Raw genomic sequence first — 21,877 nt, 5'->3', positions numbered from 1 at the left:
ATCACACAATTCAGTGACAGCTGGACGTTTCTGACTTGACGGGCTGGATGGATTACAATATCATGGAAAAAATGTAGTCAAGTTGTTCATTGCCCCTTCACATCCTTTCTGTCTTCTCTCCTCCCTCCAGATGCTGCTCCACCTCTTCAGCGATGCCAACTACAACCTCCTGGGCTTCAATGCCACCTACTTGTTCTCTGTGTGCCCTGGGGCCTGCGGAGGTCACGGGCGCTGTGACACTTCCTCGTCCCTGTGCCAGTGCCACCTGGGCTGGGGAGGAGCCGACTGCAGCACCCCTCTATGTCCCCAGGCCTGCATCCTGCACGGCACCTGTGACAAGGTAAGAAGAGGGAGACTTTATTATCCACATTGGAAACTGTGCAGTCTTTAGAGATATTGGTTTATTACAGTGCAATAAAACAAAGGTTGGGGTGAGGATGGAAAGTGGACAGCCAACTGAGATGCTGAAGACAGCTAGCGGAGGGAACCTATGTACAAGGCTACCTAAGGAGTTAATTATTAAGCAGGTTATACATTTGAGTTCAAACACAGAAGGGGAAACCAGCACAGCAGCAACATAAATAGGGGTTGAATGACCCTCCTTTCCTTTAGATATTGTTGATTGCTGATTTCTCTCAAACTTTCTCCTCTCTCTTTCTCCTTCTTTCTCTTAGAGAGGAGAGCGTTGTCTATGCAGCTCGGACTTCCTGGGCCAGAACTGTCAGCTGGGTCTCCGTGATGACAGTGGTGTGGGGCAGTGGTGGCAGGTGAGTGGGGGCGACCCTTACACGCCCCCCCGGACCGGCTCTGCTGGGGTCTACCTGTCCTCCATTGGAGCCATGTACCTGTTTGGAGGTGAGGGATAGAACACTGAACAACTGTTTGTTTATTTATTTTTTATATAGTTTTGTTCCCATTTGTACATTAAAAAAAAAAAAGTTTTACATGCAAAGGGATACCAATACGGTATACTATTCGAATTCAAGTGTTGTTGTATAGGATGTTAGGGTTGTTAGTTAGGAGGGTGTTGCTCATCTGGATGTTAGGATTGATTTGTTTTCACTTTATGTGCTGATTCATTGCCTAACTAGACCCGGTATCGACCCAATCAGGAGTATTGTTGGGCTTGGTTAACAATAACCCAGTTTAGATAAGGCGAGCACACGGCTTCACAGAAGACCTTGACCTTATTGCTGTTGGACAACTGGCTCTGCGTAGTAATCATTGTGTCTTTCAGTGTATGTCATGATGTAATCGGTTAACTACTTCTGTATGGTTGGTGCTGTTTTGATATTTCAGGGTTTGACCTGAACCGAGCTTTGGGAGACCTGGTTAAATACAACTTCAGCTTGAACCAATGGGAGAACAGATCTTATGGACACTCCCCAGTAAGTGCCTGCCCGCATGCCAGAAATGTAATCTTATTAAAATATATCAAAGACTGTACTCTTTTAGTTATTCTTTCCTGTGTTTATCTTATGCTTTGATTATTTTATTCAAGATCCTTGCAAAAATCAGATTTTCATTTATCTGACTTTCATGAAACTACATGTCTAGCCCTTCTATTTAGCCTCACAAAGTGTTTTACCATTTTCTTTTCAAGACAACCAGGGCTACAAGTAGAACACAAAACTATTTGACATAAACAGTTGCATTCGTGAGTTGTATTGACAAATGTTGATAAAACATTTTTTTAAAGCCTGCCAAAGCTGACCTGATAAAAAATAATGTATATGAATGCTTTAAGTACAGAAATTGTTTGCTTATTGGGAAATTAATATCCAACTAGTCAATGACAACTGTTGTAGTTTGACAGCAACTGTTAGCTTATTACAGTATTATAGACACTATGTCCTGGGATTCACTATGATCTTCTATGTAGAAGAACCCCTTCTGTTTTAACGACTCTTGTGTAGCTTGTGAGCGTCATAGAGCAAAACATGTTACATGAGCATGTTCATGTGACTCAGCTTTTAATTGTTTGTAGCTCAAACCATTCGGACTCTACAGACGTTTTTGTATAAAAGACCTGGCCCCAGGCCCCTTCGGGTTACGCTTTGTCTCACAAACACCACTCTAGCTTTGGCCCTGTTAATCACACAGACTAAAAGGGATTACTTCAAAACACACCTGTTGTGGGACTCATTGGACTAAACCAATGCTCCTAAACATCTCCCTTTTAAACATCTCCTGTTAACCCATTTCTATATCTCTCCTTATCTTACTGCCTCACTCTGACCCCTCCCTTTTCTCTTTCTTCTTGTTCCCACTTCCTCTCATCCTTCCCTTCCTTCTGCCCACCCTATCCCAACTGCCATGTCTCTTCTCATCACCCCCCTCTTCCTCTCGCCCTTCTTTCTTTCCCCCCTCCCTCTGTCAGGTGGCTCGTCACTCCCACACGGCAGTAGAGTGGAAGGGGAACATGGTGATCTTCGGAGGAGAGCTCATGAGCGGCGCTTTAGCCAGCGACGTCTGGATGTACCGTCCAATCCAGGAGGACTGGCAGCAGCTCGGCCAATCCCATTCGCCCGGGGCACCGAGGGTGGCCAACCATGCAGCATCTGTAGTGGACAACTATCTCTACATATTTGGAGGTAAATAACTTATTGAAATACAATGCTGTCACCTAACTTCTTGCAGAATATGTTTCTAAACACTTATCCTATAATGTGGATGCTACCATGATTGCGGATAATCCTGAATGAGTCGTGAATAATGATATGTGACAAAGTTAAGAGGCATAAATGCTAACCTCCCCTGTTATTGTAATGGTAAGATGTCAGCATGTCTTGGGGGTATGATATTTGTGCGTCTTAACTTTCTCACTCTTACGCTGTACTGTTTGATTTCAGATTCCAAAAACCAAGTCCTGCAGGCTCTAATTTAGTCTTATCTTGATTATTCTCCAGTCATGTGGTCAAGTGCTGCAAAGAAAGACCTAGTTAAGCTGCAAGTGGTCCAGAACAGAGTGCCACGTCTTTCTCTTCATTGTAATCGCAGGGATAATATACAATGCATTCGTAAAGTATTTTTCCACATTTTGTTACGTTACAGCCTTAGTCTAAAATGTATTAAATAAAAAATGTTCCTTGTCAATCTATACACAATACCCCATAATGATTTGTAAAGGCACACACCTGTCTATATAAGGTCTCACAGTTGACAGTGCATGTCAGAGAAAAAAAGAATTGTCAGTAGAACTTCGGGACAGGATTGTGTCAAGGCACAGATCTGGGGAAGGGTGCCCAAAAATGTCTGCAGCATTGAAGGTCCCCAAGAACACCATCATCACCATCATTCTGAAATGGAAGAAGTTTGGAACCACCAAGACCAAACTGAACAATTAGGGGAGAAGGGCCTTGGTCAGGGAGGTGACCAAGAACCCGATGGTCACTCTGACAGAGCTCCAGAGTTCCCCTGTGGAGATTGGAGAACCTTCCAGAAGGACAACCATCTCTGCAGCACTCCACCAATCAGGCCTTTATGGTAGAGTGGCCAGATGGAAGCCGCTCTTCAGTAAAAAGGCACATGACAGCCCGCTTGGAGTTTGCCAAAAGGCATCTAAAGACTCTCAGACCATGAGAAACAAGATTCTCTGGTCTGAATGTCAAGCGTCACGTCTGAAAGAAACCTGGCACCATCTCAATGGTGAAGCGTGGTGGCACAATGCTGTGGGGATGTTTTTCAGTGGCAGAGACTGGGAGACTAGTTAGGATCGAGGGAAAGATTAACAGAGCTAAGTACAAAGAGATCCTTGATTAAAACCTACTCCAGAGCCCTCAGGACCTCAGACTGTGGAAGAGGTTCACCTTCCAGCAGGACAACAACCCTAAGCATACAGCCAAGACAACGCAGGAGTGGCTTCAGAGTGTCCTTGAGTGGCCCAGCCAGAGCCCGGACTTGAACCTGATCGAACAACTCTGGATAGACCTGAAAATGGCTCCCCGTCCAACCTGACAGAGGTTGAGAGGATCTGCAGAGAAGAATGGGAGAAACTCTCCGAATACACGTGTGGCAAGGTTGTAGCGTCATACCCAAGAATACTCTGTATATAGGCTGTAAGGCTGTAATCATTGCCAAATGTCCGTCAAAGTACTGAGGAAAGGGTCTGAATACTTACACTACAATTCAAAAGTTTGGGGTCACTTAGAAATGTCCTTGTTTTTAGGGTGTCTAGTTTGAGAAACAGACACCTCACAAGTCCTCACCTGGTAGCTTCATTAAATAGTACCCACAAAACAACAGTCTCAACGTCAACAGTGAAGTGGCGACTCCGGGATGCTGATCTTCTAGACAGAGTTCCCCTGTCCAGTGTCTGTGTTCGTTTGCCCATCTTAATGTTTTATTTTTACTTGCCAGTCTGAGATATAGCTTTTTCTACGCAACTTTGCCTAGAAGGCTAGCATGCCGGAGTCGCCTCTTCACTGTTGACTTTGAGACTGGTGTTTTGCAGGTAATATTTAATGAAGCTGCCAGTTGAGGACTTGTGAGGAGTCTGTTTCTCAAACTAGATATTCTAATGTACTTGTCCTCTTGTTCAGTTGTGCACCGGGGCCTCCCACTCTTTCTATTCTGGATAGAGCCAGTTTGCGCTGTTCTGTGAAGGGAGTAGTACACAGCGTTGTACGAGATCTTCAGTTTCTTGGCATTTTCTCACATGAAATAGCCTTCATTTCTCAGAGAAAGAATAGACTGACAAGTTTCAGAAGAACGTTCCTTGTTTCTGCCCATTTTGAGCCTGTAATCGAACCCACAAATACTGATGCTCCAGATACTCAACTAGTCTAAAGAAGGCCAGTTTTTTTGCTTCTTTAATCAGAACAGCAGTTTTCAACTGTGCTAACATAATTGCAAAAGGGTTTTCTAATGATCAATTAGCCTTTTAAAATTATAAACTTGGATTAGCTAACACAATGTGCCATTAGAACACAGGAGTGATGGTTGCTGATAATGAACCTCTGTACGCTTAATCACATTGTGATTTTCTGGATTTTTGTTTTAGATTCCGTCTCTCACAGTTGAAGTGTACCTATGATAAAAATTACAGACCTCTACATGCTTTGTAAGTAGGAAATCCTGCAAAATCGGCAGTATCAAATACTTGTTCTCCCCACTGTATAAGAGAATTATGTACTACAAGTTCTGTTCTTTCTAAACAGTTCACCCAATATGAATGAAAACAGACTCAAATTAAAGCTGACAGTCCGTACTTTAACCTCACACTCCATTATATCATTTGGAATCCAAAGTGCTGGAGTACAGTGCCAAAACAACAACAGTGTTACTGTCTCATTACTTCACTCTATCTATTCTAAGATTGCACCTGTCTGTTGTGAATAAGTACTCTTGTAATCGTTCTCTCCTCTCCCCTCTGCAGGTCGTACGGAAGAGGATATGTTCTCATCATCTTTGTATCGGTTTGATCTGCGGGAGTCTGGGGTGTGGGAAGCGGTGCAGCCCACTGGGGGGAAGCCCCCCGCCACAGCAGGCCACTCCATGGTGTTTCACCCCCCGTCCCGGGCACTGCTGGTTTACGGGGGCCACAGGCCTACCACCGCCAGGTACAGTTGGATGGGATTGTGGGACTGTCTTGCATGGTAATGTGTTTTATTATCAAAGTACACACTGAGAGTACACATTGTGTTGTGTGTTTTGTGCTATTTGGTAATGCAAGGGGCGACAGGTAGCCTAGTGGTTAGAGCGTTGAACTAGTAACCGAAAGTATGCAAGATCGAATACCCGAGCTGACAAGGTAAAAATCTGTCGTTCTGCCCCTGAACAAGGCAGTTAACCCACTGTTCCTAGGCCGTCAATGAAAATAAGAATGTGTTCTTATCTGACTTGCCTAGTTAAATAAAGGTAAAAAACGAACAGGTTCTCGCTAGGTTCTTGGCTTCCATGTGATTCCCAGTACTGTTTATTATCTGTGTCTCAGCAGGTGTCTGTGTTAATGTTGGAGTGTTTCTGTTGTCTCAAATCATCTGCATCCTTCCTGCCTCTCTCTCCCCCTCAGGTTCAGTGTACGTGTGAACTCCACGGATGTATTCCACGTGGACCAGAGGTTTTGGACCTCGTTCCGCTCCCGTTTCCCAGCCACAGGCCCCAGGGAGAGAGCCTTCCACTCAGCCACCATCATCGGCAACTACATGGTGGTCTATGGTGAGGGGACTTGTGGTGGCGATGGTCATCACAGAGAATATAGGATAGGGACAATTGTTTGCTGTCCAGCCCTTTTTACCGTCTAATATCGCTCTTATTCTCCCTATTCCCTCTCTTTCTCCCCCCCCTCTCTCAGGGGGGAATGTGCACATCCACTACCAGGAAGAGAAGTGTTATGATGAGGAAATCTTCTTCTACCACCTGGGGTGTCACCAGTGGGTGTCAGCTGGGTCGAGCCTCCAACACAGTGAGTCCCTACACACACACACACATTCTCACTCACTCATATTCATGTTGCTTTATGTTGCATCATCTCTCTTTCCCTTCAGGAGGAGAGTCTGTGAGAGGGCGGTACTCCCATGTAGCTGCTGTGATGGAGGGCAGGGTGCTGCTGGTTGCTGGGGGTTACAGTGGTATTGCCCGTGGAGACCTGGTGGCATACAAAGTTCCGCTGTTTGTGAGCAGCGACCCAGGAGACCGGGTGAGTCAAGAAGTAAGGAGGGGGGAGGGATGGAGAGTTTATTAAGGAATATTATTGCATGGTGGACAGGGGCATATTGAAAGGGGGTGAAGTGGATGGTTGAAACTTCAATGCTCTCATCTCCTGAAGCATAATGTTTTTCAGTGATACTGTTTTTGGGTGTTGAAAGCAGGACTTGTAAACATTGTATTTCTTGTGCACAATTTTTGGGTAGTTCATGGTATAGTGTGGTGCAGGCCTCTCAACCCTGTTCCTGGAGAGCTACCCTCCTGTAGGTTTTCACTCCAACCCCAGTTGTAACTAACCTGATTCATCTTATCAACCAGTTCATTATTAGTATCAGGTGCCTGAGATAACCTACAGGACCGGTAGCTCTTCAGAAAAATGGTTGGAGAGCCCTGCTGTGGTGGATTTGTTTGACTGTGTGTTCCTGTGTGTCAGGATGCTGTGTGTGCCGAGGCACCAGACGAGAGCATGTGTCTGAAGAACCCAGAATGCAGCTGGTGTGAGGGCCGCTGTCGGGAGTACCAACCCACCAACCCGGTAACACACCTATCCAACACCCTGCTTTTTCCATCCCTTTTTCTCCATCTTCAATCCAAACCTCCTCAATCTGTCCTCCCCATCCACCTTCTAACAATCTAACTTGACCATGGATAAAAACAATGTTCAACTGTCTCTCTCCAGTGTGGCAGCACAGGGTGCCTGGGCCTGGCCCGCTTTCTGTCTGACTGCCAGTCCTGCCTGGTGTTCAGTGGGGCTCCAGGTTCCCTGCCCCGTGCCCCCGGTGACTTCGGCTGGTGTGTCCAGAACGAGTCCTGCCTACCTGTGTCAGGTGAGATGCACAGAGGGAGGAGGGGAAATACAAATATCAATAGCTAAAATGCATTCGAGATAAAAGACATGAGGGACCACATGAGCAACAACAATGCTGTTTTAGGGCTCCCCCCTATCTGAGATACCTACTGCAGCCCTCATCCTCCACATACAACACCCATTCTGCCAGTCACATTCAGTTAAGGTCCCCAAAGCACACACATCCCTGGGTCGCTCCTCTTTTCAGTTCACTGCATTTTATTTCCGTCTCTTCATTCAAAGAATTTATCATGGATGTTCTTACTTAGAGTTGTGGCTGCGTCGCGTGATGTATTGCTGTCTCTACCTTCTTGCCCATTGTGCTGCTGTCCCAATAATGTTTGTACCATGTTTTGTGCTTCTACCATGTTGTGCCATGCTCTCTTTATGTAGTGTTGTGGTGTCTCTCTTGTCATGTGTGATTTGTCCTATATTTAAAAATACTCTTTAATTTTTATTATCCCAGCCCCCGTCCCCGCAGGAGGCCTTTTGCCTTCTGGTAGGGTAGGCCGTCATTGTAAATAAGAATTTGTTCTGACTTGCCTAGTTAAATAAAATGTAAGATTAAGGTCTGGTACTGTGTGTGTTGTTTAATGAGCTCTCCCTCTCGGTATTGCAGATCAAAGTGCTTGCCGTGTGGACCAGATCTCAGGGGCGTATGGCTGGTGGGGGGAGCGTACCCGTTTCCTCACCACACTCCTTTCCTGTCGCACTGAGAACTATGTCCCGGGACTGCACCTGCTCACCTTCCAGCACCCCCGCAATGACTCCCAGCCTGACAAGGTACAGAGGCCCCGCCTAGTAGGGTTGTCACAATACCAACATCGCGATACTACGATAACTGATTTTCCATTGCAAAAAGTCTTTGGTCCTTTAAAAAACCTACTGTATGTATATTGTGTGTTTATAGCTTGGAACAGAACGGGATTCAGAACATTTGGTCTGCTTCATGTTTTGTTTCCTTGCTACGATATCTCTGAGTATCACGATATCGGTATCGTGACAACCCTTCTGCCAAGTAATGTGGTCCTGTGTGGCTCGTGAGTTCCATTCCCTCACAAACACAACTAGTCATGATGTTTTCATCTGATGGTCAAATAAATCACTTCAAAAGATCACTTTCTTTACTAGGCTACCCGGGCATATGCATCCACTCTCTACATATTTCCAGCCTCCAAATACTGGTGAATGGAAAGCAACATATTTTACACAAAACACCAAAAAGTGTAAGAATTTGTGTCCACAGCTCTCCTCGCGTCCCGGTGTCGGCCATTCAACTCTGCCATGGCAAAATGTCAGTGTTCTCGTTGAACCACATCACATTTTGTGTAGGCTAATACCACCCATTTTTTTCCAAGTTCATTCGGAAATGTTTCATGCCTTTGACATGCGGTAATGATAACTGTAGACTACTACACCATTATTTTTCTTGACGTTTTGTTTGAATTATTATGATAGGCCCGTGTTTTACCGGTACGGCGTACCCCCACTTTCTTTTGCCGGGACACCGTACCACCTTTCACCCCTGGTGTTGCCTCTACTTCTAGCTATACTGCGTCTCTAAAGCCCCTCTAAGTACTTTCCCTCCTCCCACCCTGCTTAAGATACTGTAGGCTTCCCAAACTCTTATCTGACTGAATGTAATGCTGCTGACTTCTGACATGTTGTACCTTGCTGTAAGACATGCCACTCTTAATGTCAGTTGTAACACCTCCATCCAATCCCCCTTGAACCTCCACTCCTTCAGGTGTCCATCCTGCGCAGCACCTCCATCATCCTCAGCCCCACCACAGAGATGGACGTCACCTTGCAGTTCCGGGGTTTCATCCACCCCCTGTGGGGTGCCCCTCCACCTGCACCCCCTCCCACCGAGACAGTCTCCATGTGGGCCCGGATACAGAGGCTACACTTTGAGGCCCGCATGGCCGCTGGACCCAACTCCCTGCAACTGGTGAGATGGAGAGAGTGAGGGAGCGGGAGGTGGGCGCTTACCTTAAACATTTTTTGAGAGATACGAGTAGAGTGGATACGAGTAGTCCAGCCTGTAATTTTTTTACTGAACTTTCTCACTCTTCCTCCTCCCCTCAGAAGGAGGTGGTAGGTCGCTGGGCAGCTCACCAGGAGAAGGAGACGAAGCTGCTGTCCCGTCCTGACATGGGTCGTCTGTTTCCCAACCTGACCCGGGGGAACCGCTACCTGGTCCAGGCCGAGGGATACCTCAACAACTCAGGCTCTGGACAGACCAGTGAGATGGCCCTGACCTGGAACAGAACTGCCCTGCCCGGCGGAAGTGTGAGTACCAGCTGACAATTACACATTTTATAAAGAAAAGGTTTTCACAGTAATACTGAGGCTCAATACCCTTAACATCAATATTGTTGACATTTGTTTCTCCCACTGTCTCTCTATCCCTCCTTTCTCTCTGTAGGAGATTTCCTTCCTGTTCTTGGAGCCGTACCGTTCTGGCTCTTGCTCGGGGTACCAGTCTTGCTTGGCGTGTCTGTCAGACCAGTCCTGTGGCTGGTGCCCGTCTCTGGGCCGCTGTCTGTTCCGTGCCCTACCTGCCCTGGAGCCCTGCCCAGAGGACCAGGGGGGAGGGGAATGCCACCTGCTGCTGGCCCCTCCACAATGCACCCTCTGTGAGGAGTACAGGGACTGCTCCGCCTGCACTCAGGTATTTAACATACAGAACACCTCACTGCCATTAGCATCATAAAACATTTAATATTTTTTATACTCCCCTTATAGATCTTGTAGACCTTTGACTTTTATGATCTTTGGCCGACAGGACCACTACTGTGAGTGGCAGATCAACGCCAGCAAGAAGGGTGATTACCAATGCAGCCGACGGGGGAAACTGGATGGATCAATTCGCGACCCAGGGGGGTGCCCTAAAGTCTGCAACCAGTGAGTACCCACTGTCAGGCTCATCGTAATATAATTGCTTGGGGCAATTACTCCTACAGTATGCAACTCGCTCTATCTCCCCCTTCCCCCCCTCTGTAACAGGAGGAGGACGTGTGGAGAGTGTCTGTCTAACTCCAGTCAGTGTGCGTGGTGTGAGTCGGCCCAGGCCTGCTTCTACTTCGCTGCCTACCTCACCAAGTATCCCTACGGAGAGTGCAGGGACTGGTATGACAGGTAAACCATTAGAACCAATGAGCTGAACTCCTGTAGTCAACAATGAAACTTGGAACAGCTTAAAATTGAAGTTTAATCTTATTTCTCTTTCCTATTTGGAATCTATTATGTACCAACAGCGTGCAATAACCTTTTCTGTCTCCCTCCTTCCCTCAACCTATCTCCATCCCTTCCTCCATCCTTCTCTCCCCCACTCCAGTGTTCACTCAGTGCCCCAGTGTAAGCAGTGCTCAGCTCTGGTCACCTGTACAGACTGTCTCCAGACGTTTCAGTGCGGCTGGTGTGGAGACTACAACAACCCCACCATCGGCAGGTGTCTACGAGGAGACTGGGGAGGGATGGACGACGCCTCTGTGTATAACTGCAGTGTGGCTGTGGATGAAGTACGGGCTACCAGGTATGATGACCAGCAAACTACCACACTTCAAAATGCTTACTTACCCAGGTTTGACTTCAACTGAGGACAAGCCCACAAAACGGGCTGTGGTGATGGAAAAAAATAATTATCTGAGCAGGTCCAGTGTAACTAATGCCTACGTACACTGGACCTGCCTGTGAAGTTACCATGTCAATACCAGACCACCTCTTTGCATTAGGAGGTAATATTGAACCTTGTTATTCCTCCTCCCCCTCTAGTCCTGAGCCCCAGACCTTGGCCCCCCCGCGGCCCATGGAGCTGGAGCACTTGGAGGAGGGGGAGAGGGACCCAGTCTGGTCCTACCCCAGCTGTCCCGATGTGGAGGAGTGCAGGCTGGGCCTCCACAGCTGCCACCCCTTCGCCACCTGCGTCAACACCCCCACCTCCTTTGAGTGCCACTGTGAGAGGGGCTACACCGGGGACGGCATCCTGCACTGCAACCAGACGTGAGCCTCTCTCTCTCTCTCCCCTTTTCACTCCCTGTCGCTCTTTCTTTTTCTCTCCCTCTCATCCTCCCTATCATGACAAGCCCTTTTTCTGTCCACTAGCTTTTATAATATCTCGTTCTCTGGATAACTCCATTCTCCTAAAGCCGACCTCTCTCTTTCTGCTCCAGTTGTTATAATGAGTGTCGTGAGGGCCAGTGCAGCGGCAGCCCGCGGTTCGAGTGTGAGTGTTCCCTGGGCTGGACATCTGACCCAGCCACACTGGTGCTGAGCGGTGTGGAGTGTGACGTGGACTGTGGCTGTAACTTCCACAGCACCTGTATCACCGCCCCAGGCATCTGTGACCACTGCCAGGGTGAGACAGACATAAATATCAACCCAATTCATCCGTCCAAAAAAGGGGGAAAACAACATATTTTATTAATTTCACAAGTCATAATTTTCTCTAATTAGTTAATGTGCTCTCCGTTCTCCCTTCTCCTCAGATTGGACAATGGGTCTCCAGTGTGAGCACTGTCGACCAGGGAGTTTTGGTTCTGCGCTGGCCGGGGGCGGGGGCTGTGTGCCCTGCCAGTGTAACGGCCATGGAGGCCCCCTCCTGGGCTACTGCCACAATCAGACAGGCCAATGCTACTGCACACACCACACCCAGGGACCACACTGTGAATCGTGCTTGCCTGGATACTACGGAGACCCCAGGTGGATGGATTTATTACCCCCAGTGGGGAAATTGGTTTTGCAGCATTACAAATAGGCATTCTGTAAAGGATCTGTTTTATAGAACAGTATGTGTACTGTGCATCAGCAACTAGTTGCTATGTGCTCTATAATTAAGAACCTGCTTCACTATATATTTGAATGTTTGAATTTCTCTCACTTATTTTATTTTATTTATTTTACCTTTATTTAACCAGGTAGGCAAGTTGAGAACAAGTTCTCATTTACAATTGCGACCTGGCCAAGATAAAGCAAAGCAGTTCGACAGATACAACGACACAGAGTTACACATGGAGTAAAACAAACATAAAGTCAATAATACAGTATAAACAAGTCTATATAAAATGTGAGCAAATGAGGTGAGAAGGGAGGTAAAGGCAAAAAAGGCCATGGTGGCAAAGTAAATACAATATAGCAAGTAAAACACTGGAATGGTAGTTTTGCAATGGAAGAATGTGCAAAGTAGAAATAAAAATAATGGGGTGCAAAGGAGCAAAATAAATAAATAAATAAAAATTAAATACAGTTGGGAAAGAGGTAGTTGTTTGGGCTAAATTATAGGTGGGCTATGTACAGGTGCAGTAATCTGTGAGCTGCTCTGACAGTTGGTGCTTAAAGCTAGTGAGGGAGATAAGTGTTTCCAGTTTCAGAGATTTTTGTAGTTCGTTCCAGTCATTGGCAGCAGAGAACTGGAAGGAGAGGCGGCCAAAGAAAGAATTGGTTTTGGGGGTGACTAGAGAGATATACCTGCTGGAGCGTGTGCTACAGGTGGGAGATGCTATGGTGACCAGCGAGCTGAGATAAGGGGGGACTTTACCTAGCAGGGTCTTGTAGATGACATGGAGCCAGTGGGTTTGGCGACGAGTATGAAGCGAGGGCCAGCCAACGAGAGCGTACAGGTCGCAATGGTGGGTAGTATATGGGGCTTTGGTGACAAAATGGATTGCACTGTGATAGACTGCATCCAATTTGTTGAGTAGGGTATTGGAGGCTATTTTGTAAATGACATCGCCAAAGTCGAGGATTGGTAGGATGGTCAGTTTTACAAGGGTATGTTTGGCAGCATGAGTGAAGGATGCTTTGTTGCGAAATAGGAAGCCAATTCTAGATTTGGAGATGTTTGATATGGGTCTGGAAGGAGAGTTTACAGTCTAACCAGACACCTAAGTATTTGTAGTTGTCCACGTATTCTAAGTCAGAGCCGTCCAGAGTAGTGATGTTGGACAGGCGGGTAGGTGCAGGTAGCGATCGGTTGAAGAGCATGCATTTAGTTTTACTTGTATTTAAGAGCAATTGGAGGCCACGGAAGGAGAGTTGTATGGCATTGAAGCTTGCCTGGAGGGTTGTTAACACAGTGTCCAAAGAAGGGCCGGAAGTATACAGAATGGTGTCGTCTGCGTAGAGGTGGATCAGAGACTCACCAGCAGCAAGAGCGACCTTATTGATGTATACAGAGAAGAGAGTCGGTCCAAGAATTGAACCCTGTGGCACCCCCATAGAGACTGCCAGAGGTCCGGACAGCAGACCCTCCGATTTGACACACTGAACTCTATCAGAGAAGTAGTTTGTGAACCAGGCGAGGCAATCATTTGAGAAACCAAGGCTGTCGAGTCTGCCGATGAGGATGTGGTGATTGACAGAGTCGAAAGCCTTGGCCAGATCAATGAATACGGCTGCACAGTAATGTTTCTTATCGATGGCGGTTAAGATATCGTTTAGGACCTTGAGCGTGGCTGAGGTGCACCCATGACCAGCTCTGAAACCAGATTGCATAGCAGAGAAGGTATGGTGAGATTCGAAATGGTCGGTAATCTGTTTGTTGACTTGGCTTTCGAAGACCTTAGAAAGGCACGGTAGGATAGATGTAGGTCTGTAGCAGTTTGGGTCAAGAGTGTCCCCCCCTTTGAAGAGGGGGATGACCGCAGCTGCTTTCCAATCTTTGGGAATCTCAGACGACACGAAAGAGAGGTTGAACAGGCTAGTAATAGGGGTGGCAACAATTTCGGCAGATAATTTTAGAAAGAAAGGGTCAAGATTGTCTAGCCCGGCTGATTTGTAGGGGTCCAGATTTTGCAGCTCTTTCAGAACATCAGCTGAATGGATTTGGGAGAAGGAGAAATGGGGAAGGCTTGGGTGAGTTGCTGTTGGGGGTGCAGTGCTGTTGACCAGGGTAGGAGTAGCCAGGTGGAAAGCATGGCCAGCCGTAGAAAAATGCTTATTGAAATTCTCAATTATGGTGGATTTATCAGTGGTGACAGTGTTTCCTATCTTCAGTGCAGTGGGCAGCTGGGAGGAGGTGTTCTTATTCTCCATGGACTTTACAGTGTCCCAGAACTTTTTTGAGTTAGTGTTGCAGGAAGCAAATTTCTGCTTGAAAAAGCTAGCCTTGGCTTTTCTAACTGCCTGTGTATAATGGTTTCTAGCTTCCCTGAACAGCTGCATATCACGGGGGCTGTTCGATGCTCATGCAGAACGCCATAGGATGTTTTTGTGTTGGTTAAGGGCAGTCAGGTCTGGGGAGAACCAAGGGCTATATCTGTTCCTGGTTCTAAATTTCTTGAATGGGGCATGTTTATTTAAGATGGTTAGGAAGGCATTTTAAAAAAATATCCAGGCATCCTCTACTGACGGGATGAGATCAATATCCTTCCAGGATACCCTGGCCAGGTCGATTAGAAAGGCCTGCTCGCAGAAGTGTTTCAGGGAGCGTTTTACAGTGATGAGTGGAGGTCGTTTGACCGCTGACCCATTACAGATGCAGGCAATGAGGCAGTGATCACTGAGATCTTGGTTGAAGACAGCAGAGGTGTATTTAGAGGGGAAGTTGGTTAGGATGATATCTATGAGGGTGCCCATGTTTAAGGCTTTGTGGAGGTACCTGGTAGGTTCATTGATAATTTGTGTGAGATTGAGGGCATCAAGTTTAGATTGTAGGATGGCTGGGGTGTTAAGCATGTTCCAGTTTAGGTCGCCTAGCAGCACGAACTGTGAAGATAGATGGGGGGCAATCAGTTCACATATGGTGTCCAGAGCACAGCTGGGGGCAGAGGGTGGTCTATAGCAGGCGGCAACGGTGAGAGACTTGTTTTTAGAGAGGTGGATTTTTAAAAGTAGAAGTTCAAATTGTTTGGGTACAGACCTGGATAGTAGGACAGAACTCTTAATGAACACTTAATGCATATCACTTATACAACTCTCTCTTCCTCAGGAATAATGGCACCTGTTTCCGTCAGTGTCAGGGGCGCTCTGTGATCCTGTCCCACCAGTCACCCCTCTCTGAGCTACCCATCTCGTCCTCCCTGGGGTGGCGAGGGGGCGTCGGGGGGAAGGGGGGACTCTCCCACTGTCTGTGGGTCCTGTCTGTCTCTGAGAACTTGGTCCCCTGTGTGCCGGGCAAGCTGTGCCCTCCTGTGGCTCTCACCCTGCACCCAGACTCCTACACACAGTGCACTGTGAGTACTAACCACACACACTAACTCCTACAATACAGACTGATGTTTATTGTGCTGTAGTGAACAGTGCCACCAGCGTTCCCATGGCCTGAGATGTATTTTCTGTCTCTCACACACAGAGCTCCTACGTTTACGTGTTTGACGGCCTGCCTCGTTTCTTGAGCAACGGGGTGGTGCACTCGGACCACAACCTGATTGGCGCATTCTGTGGGACGACCCGGACTCAGCCAATCACTGTGGAGGCCACTTCAGGTAACCTTAGCAATTTGTTTGTTTATTAAAGCTTCTAGTAATTTTTTATTGAAAGATTCCCTCTCTGATCCCTTTGTTTTTTCTCTCTCCCAGGTGTGATCTCTGTGTACTTTGAGGCCAACGTCTCGTCCGACCGCCCTCTGGGTTTCAACGCCTCCTTCTGGGTGCGGCGCTGTCGCCAGGGTTCTGAGGCGGGGGAGGATGGGTCACCCGTATGCCAGGGAGGGGCGCAGTGCAGCAGGGGGCTGTGCCAGTGTACTCAGGGGTATGGGGGACCGTACTGCGACAGGCCCCTCTGTCCCGAGGGCTGTGGGCTAGCAGAGGGCCGAGGCTCCTGTAACTTGGTGAGAGGGACTGAACAGTAGCACTGTTAATGCAGACAGTGTGAATGCTCATTGTTGTTTTGATGTTTTCCTCTTTGTTTATCCTGTTCCTATATATTACAGTCTCTTGTGTGTCTCTAATGTTAACCCTCTGTCTCTGTGTGTCTGTCTCTGTGTGTCTGTCTCTGTTTTAGTCTCTGGGAGTGTGTGTGTGTGCAGACGGTTGGGGCGGCTCTGACTGCTCCACCCCTCTGGACTCCAGCAGCCTAGTTTGGGAAACCCTACTGGACACACAGCTCACAGCGGTAAGAACCAGGACACACACACACACACACACACATACATACAAACACTCCCACCACAGAGTGTCACAGTGTTAAACTTCCCCCTCCCTTCACAGAACCAGGCCCACAGGTTCCTCCACCGGATGGGCCATTCTCTAGTGTCTGGACCCCAGGGGAACCTCTGGATGTATGGAGGCCTTTCTCTCTCAGAGGGCATCCTGGGAAACATCTACAGGTGTGTGTGTGTGGGGGGGGGGGACTTTTTAATGGCTGTGTTTTTATTGGCGTTCATTTAAATATGCGTTTTATGAGACAGCAATTTTTTGTTGTTGTAATTGTTTGAAATGACCAGTAACTCATATCAGTTATTTTCTCTGTCTCTCTTCGCTCTCTGTGTTGATTGGTGGGTTCAGGTACTCTGTGTTGGAGCGCCGCTGGACTCAGATGCTGACCAGCTCAGTGGAGGAAGGCTCCACCCCCAGCCCCCGCTACCACCACGCCTCTGCCCTTCTGGCCAGTCACGAGCCTCTCTCCGGCGGCCAAGGAGCTACTCACAACCTCATGCTGGTGGTGGGCGGTGTCACGCAGAAGGGTGTCGCCGTGGATACGTGGAGCCTCAACCTCAGCAGTCTGGTGTGGCGACAGCACAAGGTTTGCTTGGTTTTAGCAATCCACCATCTTGCCTTAATTGGGTATATATATATATATGAACAAAAAAACACTAAACATAAAATATTGGTAGTTAACTGTCAGCCTACACCCCACGATTCAATTTACTATAGACTTCTATGTAACCAATTAGTCTGTGTCCTCTTTCCCCACAGAGCTCAGTGCTGCCACCGGTGGCAGGTCATACTCTAACGGTGCGTCGGGACTCCTCTATGCTGCTCATCGGAGGTTACTCTCCAGAGAACGGCTTCAACCATCACCTGCTGGAGTTCAACATCCACTCTGGCAACTGGACCGTCGCCCCCCACACCGGCACACCTCCTACAGGTCAGAAGAACCAATGTCCTCCTGCACTCATTAACTCACTTAGAACCTGCCAATCTGGAAAGTCCCTACTCAGCTTTCGTGGAACCTCTCCCACTAAGTAGGCATAGAATATAAAGATTGAGGTGCAGTCATTATGGTTGGAGCAAAGAGTTATTTCTGACACCATGAACTGTAAACTGCTGTCCCTTATGATGTTGCATAATTTACCAGTCTGTTGATTAACCCTTAACCCTCCCGTGTTGTCTCTTGACTAACTCCTGTGTGTCCTGTCCTCTCTTCAGGTCTGTATGGCCACTCGGCTGTGTACCACGAGCAGACGGACGCCGTGTACGTGTTCGGAGGCTACCGCTTCCACGTGGAGACAGTGGAGCCCTCAGGAGAGCTCTACAGTCTCTATTATGCCAACCTCACCTGGTCCCTACTGGTCCCCTCACAGGGGAATAAGGTAGGTACAACCACAGCTTAACTAGCTAACCGGTATTTAAACAGCTTTTACATGTTCCCAGGCTGGCCTTAATTGATGACATTGTCATTATATCAATAACATTTTTCTTAAATTAACACCGTCTTTTTTTCTCCCTCTCTCTCCCCAGCCCCTGTCCCGTTTCTTCCACGCTGCAGCCCTGATAAAAGACACCATGGTGATTGTGGGAGGGAGGACAGGAGTGGAGGACTACAGCAACACGGTGTATCTGTACCAGATCAACTGTAACACATGGATACAGCCAGGTAACTGTGTGACTGACACTACATGTGGCTAGCCAAAACACTACATATACAGTGGGGCAAAAAAGTATTTAGTCAGCCACCAATTGTGCAAGTTCTCCCACTTAAAAAGATGAGAGGCCTGTAATTTTCATCATAGGTACACTTCAACTATAACAGACAAAATAAGAAGAAAAAAAATCCAGAATCACATTGTAGGATTTTTAATGAATTTATTTGTAAATTATGGTGGAAAATAAGTATTTGGTCAACAACAAAAGTTTATCTCAATACTTTGTTACATACCCTTTGTTGGCAATGACAGAGGTCAAACGTTTTCTGCAAGTCTTCACAAGGTTTTCACACACTGTTGCTGGTATTTTGGCCCATTCCTCCATGCAGATCTCCTCTAGAGCAGTGATGTTTTGGGGCTGTTGCTGTGCAACACGGACTTTCAACTCCCTCCAAAGATTTTCTATGGGGTTGAGATCTGGAGACTGGCTAGGCCACTCCAGGACCTTGAAATGCTTCTTACGAAGCCACTCCTTCGTTGCCCGGGTGGTGTGTTTGGGATCATTGTCATGCTGAAAGACCCAGCCAAATGCGCTCTAGCAAACTTCAGACGGGCCTGGACATGTACTGGCTTAAGCAGGGGGACACGTCTGGCACTGCAGGATTTGAGTCCCTGGCGGCGTAGTGTGTTACTGATGGTAGGCTTTGTTACTTTGGTCCCAGCTCTCTGCAGGTCATTCACTAGGTCCCCCCGTGTGGTTCTGGGATTTTTGCTCACCGTTCTTGTGATCATTTTGACCCCACGGGGTGAGATCTTGCGTGGAGCCCCAGATCGAGGGAGATTATCAGTGGTCTTGTATGTCTTCCACTTCCTAATAATTGCTCCCACAGTTGATTTCTTCAAACCAAACTGCTTACCTATTGCAGATTCAGTCTTAACAGCCTGGTGCAGGTCTACAATTGTGTTTCTGGTGTCCTTTGACAGCTCTTTGGTTTTGGCCATAGTGGAGTTTGGAGTGTGACTGTTTGAGGTTGTGGACAGGTGTCTTTTATACTGATAACAAGTTCAAACAGGTGCCATTAATACAGGTAACGAGTGGAGGACAGAGGAGCCTCTTAAAGAAGAAGTTACAGGTCTGTGAGAGCCAGAAATCTTGCTTGTTCGTAGGTGACCAAATACTTATTTTCCACCATAATTTGCAAATAAATTCATTAAAAATCCTACAATGTGATTTTCTGGATTTTTTTTCTCATTTTGTCTGTCCATAGTTGAAGTGTACCTATGATGAAAATTACAGGCCTCTCTCATCTTTTTAAGTGGGAGAACTTGCACAATTGGTGGCTGACTAAATACTTTTTTGCCCCACTGTATGCTCAGTTTGATGAGGATGTGGAGATTATCCTAACGTTTCTCCCTTCCTCTCTCTCAGACTCGGCGGTGGGCGAGCCGGTTAACCGTTCAGTGTCTCTGGCCATGGTGGGCTGGGGTGGGCGGCTGTTCCTCTCTGGGGGGTTCAACGGGGTCACCCTGGGGCGTCTTCTCACCCTGACCCTTCCCTCTGACCCCTGTGCCTTGCTGCCCACGCCCGAGGCCTGCAACACCACCACAGGCAGCTGTGTCTGGTGCAGGGGCACCTGCGCCGCCTCTGATACTGCTGAGAGGTACAGCTATGGTCATCATGGGAATGATGATGTTTCCAAGTTGTTGACTGTGTCTTTTATTTTGGAGGTGTTTCTTGGGGTTGTCACTTAGAGAAAGAATAAACATGATTACACAATCTCAGAATGAATGACAAACTTTCCCATCTCTCCCTCTTTATGGTGTTTTGTCCCTCTCTCTCAGACTGGGCTGTTCCATTGGTCAGTCTCCCTGCTCCCCCACCCCTCGTCTACCAGACCAGTGTCGCAGACTAAAGACCTGCAGTGAGTGTCTGGCACGCCACCCCAGGACCTTCTCTAGCCCCTCACAGGTAATACACACATGCAAACACACACAAACACTAGCTCAGACCGTACATACACACTCACACTAACCCCCCCTCTCTGTCAGTCCCAGTCTGCTCTGCAGTGTAAGTGGTGCACCAACTGTCCAGAGGGAGCATGCATCAGCAGTACAGTTAGCTGCACCTCAGAACACGACTGCAGGATCAACCAGAGAGAGATCTTCCTGTCCAGCAACTGTACTGAGACCAGCTGTGAGGCCTCCGACTGCCCCAAGTGCACCGCCTCCGGGAAGTGCATGTGGACACGCCAGTTCAAACGCACCGGTGAGAGACACCTCCATCACCTTCTATTGCTAGGGACAGGAGTCTTGGGATGACCACTAGACTAAGTCGTGGCTGGAATAACTGAGAACCACTCTCTTACATCTGGTGTTGCGGTTCCTCCAGGCGAGACCAGGCGCATCCTGAGTGTGAACCCCACCTACGACTGGACGTGCTTCAGCTACGCCCTGCTCAACGTGTCCCCCATGCAGGTGGAGTCCTCCCCCCCTCTGCCCTGCCCGCCCCCCTGCCACCACCTCAGCACCTGCAACCTCTGCCTGGGCTCCCGGGGCTCAGACGGGGGCTGGCAGCACTGTGTGTGGAGCATGGCACTGCAGCAGGTAAGACGGAGACTGTGGGTGTTTTAGGATCATATCTGTGTCTATTTTCTTCCTGAATGTATTTCTGCATTGTAGCTTCAAAAACAAATGAATGAGATTAAATTTCAGCCCTTCTTTCCCCCTCTCCTCCAGTGTGTGAGTCCATCCTTCGTGCCTCTGCGCTGTGAGGCGGGTCAGTGTGGTCGTCTGCTGTCTGGTGGGGACTCTTGCTCCCCCCAGTGCGCTCAGCTCACCCAGTGCTCTCAGTGCATCGCCTGTCCCCAGTGTGGCTGGTGTGCTGCCCGGGGGGGCAACGGGGCTGGACGCTGCCAGCAGGGAGGCCTCAATGGTGAGGGGAACAGAATTGAATAGGCCTTTAGAATATCCACTCCTGAGCCCTTAAAAATTATAAACTTGGATTGGCTAAAACAACGTGCCATTGGAACACAGGAGTGATGGTTGCTCATAATTGGCCTCTGTACACCTATGTAGATATTCCATTAAAAATCAGCTTTCCAGCTACAATAGTCATTTACAACATTAACAATGTCTACACTGTCTTTCTGATCAATTTGATGTTATTTTAATGGATAAAAATGTTGCTTTTCTTTCAAAAACAAGGACATTTCTAAGTGAACCCAAACTTTTGAACAGGTGTGTATGTAAACTCAACAAAAAAAGAGTCCCTTTTTCAGGACCCTGTCTTTATAAGATAATTCGTAAAATTGTAAAGGGTTTAAACACTGTTTCCCATGCTTGTTCAATGAACCATAAACCATTAATGAACATGCACCTGTGGAACGGTCGTTAAGACACTAACAGCTTACAGAAGGTAGGCAATTAAGGTCACAGTTATGAAAACTTAGGACACCAAAGAGGCCTTTCTACTGACTCTGAAAAACACCAAAAGAAAGATGCCCAGGGTCCCTGCTCATCTGCGTGAATGTGATTTAGGCATGCTGCAATGAGGCATGAGGACTGCAGATGTGGCCAGGGCAATAAATTGCTATGTCTGTGCTGTGAGACGCCTAAGACGGTGCTACAGGGAGACA

General features: G+C 47.6%; 1 protein-coding gene across 4 annotated transcripts in view; it reads left to right on the top strand.

Moving 5' to 3' along the window:
* LOC112222728 (multiple epidermal growth factor-like domains protein 8) overlaps nt 1-21,877 on the top strand; it is a 30,204-nt gene that overhangs the window by 2,291 nt on the left and 6,036 nt on the right. For 3 of the 4 annotated variants that reach the window (XM_024385455.2, XM_024385456.2, XM_024385454.2), the window contains exons 4-37: nt 131-340; nt 675-855; nt 1,300-1,388; nt 2,381-2,594; nt 5,378-5,561; nt 6,014-6,159; nt 6,296-6,406; nt 6,489-6,652; nt 7,082-7,183; nt 7,328-7,475; nt 8,115-8,278; nt 9,243-9,446; nt 9,584-9,787; nt 9,924-10,169; nt 10,284-10,402; nt 10,505-10,636; nt 10,836-11,033; nt 11,273-11,500; nt 11,671-11,855; nt 11,986-12,199; nt 15,426-15,669; nt 15,789-15,921; nt 16,015-16,265; nt 16,439-16,549; nt 16,645-16,763; nt 16,942-17,179; nt 17,353-17,524; nt 17,806-17,969; nt 18,118-18,253; nt 19,672-19,903; nt 20,085-20,211; nt 20,292-20,508; nt 20,632-20,846; nt 20,979-21,174. In XM_024385455.2, the coding sequence (XP_024241223.2) occupies nt 131-340; nt 675-855; nt 1,300-1,388; nt 2,381-2,594; nt 5,378-5,561; nt 6,014-6,159; nt 6,296-6,406; nt 6,489-6,652; nt 7,082-7,183; nt 7,328-7,475; nt 8,115-8,278; nt 9,243-9,446; nt 9,584-9,787; nt 9,924-10,169; nt 10,284-10,402; nt 10,505-10,636; nt 10,836-11,033; nt 11,273-11,500; nt 11,671-11,855; nt 11,986-12,199; nt 15,426-15,669; nt 15,789-15,921; nt 16,015-16,265; nt 16,439-16,549; nt 16,645-16,763; nt 16,942-17,179; nt 17,353-17,524; nt 17,806-17,969; nt 18,118-18,253; nt 19,672-19,903; nt 20,085-20,211; nt 20,292-20,508; nt 20,632-20,846; nt 20,979-21,174 (5,998 nt within the window). The remainder of the gene's footprint in view (nt 1-130; nt 341-674; nt 856-1,299; nt 1,389-2,380; nt 2,595-5,377; nt 5,562-6,013; nt 6,160-6,295; nt 6,407-6,488; nt 6,653-7,081; nt 7,184-7,327; nt 7,476-8,114; nt 8,279-9,242; nt 9,447-9,583; nt 9,788-9,923; nt 10,170-10,283; nt 10,403-10,504; nt 10,637-10,835; nt 11,034-11,272; nt 11,501-11,670; nt 11,856-11,985; nt 12,200-15,425; nt 15,670-15,788; nt 15,922-16,014; nt 16,266-16,438; nt 16,550-16,644; nt 16,764-16,941; nt 17,180-17,352; nt 17,525-17,805; nt 17,970-18,117; nt 18,254-19,671; nt 19,904-20,084; nt 20,212-20,291; nt 20,509-20,631; nt 20,847-20,978; nt 21,175-21,877) is intronic. The other variant, XM_024385457.2, reaches the window with a different exon arrangement.

This window comes from Oncorhynchus tshawytscha, linkage group LG23 (genome assembly GCF_018296145.1).
Source record: "Oncorhynchus tshawytscha isolate Ot180627B linkage group LG23, Otsh_v2.0, whole genome shotgun sequence".
Lineage (NCBI taxonomy): Eukaryota > Metazoa > Chordata > Actinopteri > Salmoniformes > Salmonidae > Oncorhynchus > Oncorhynchus tshawytscha.
This window is presented reverse-complemented; position numbering and strand designations above follow the sequence as displayed.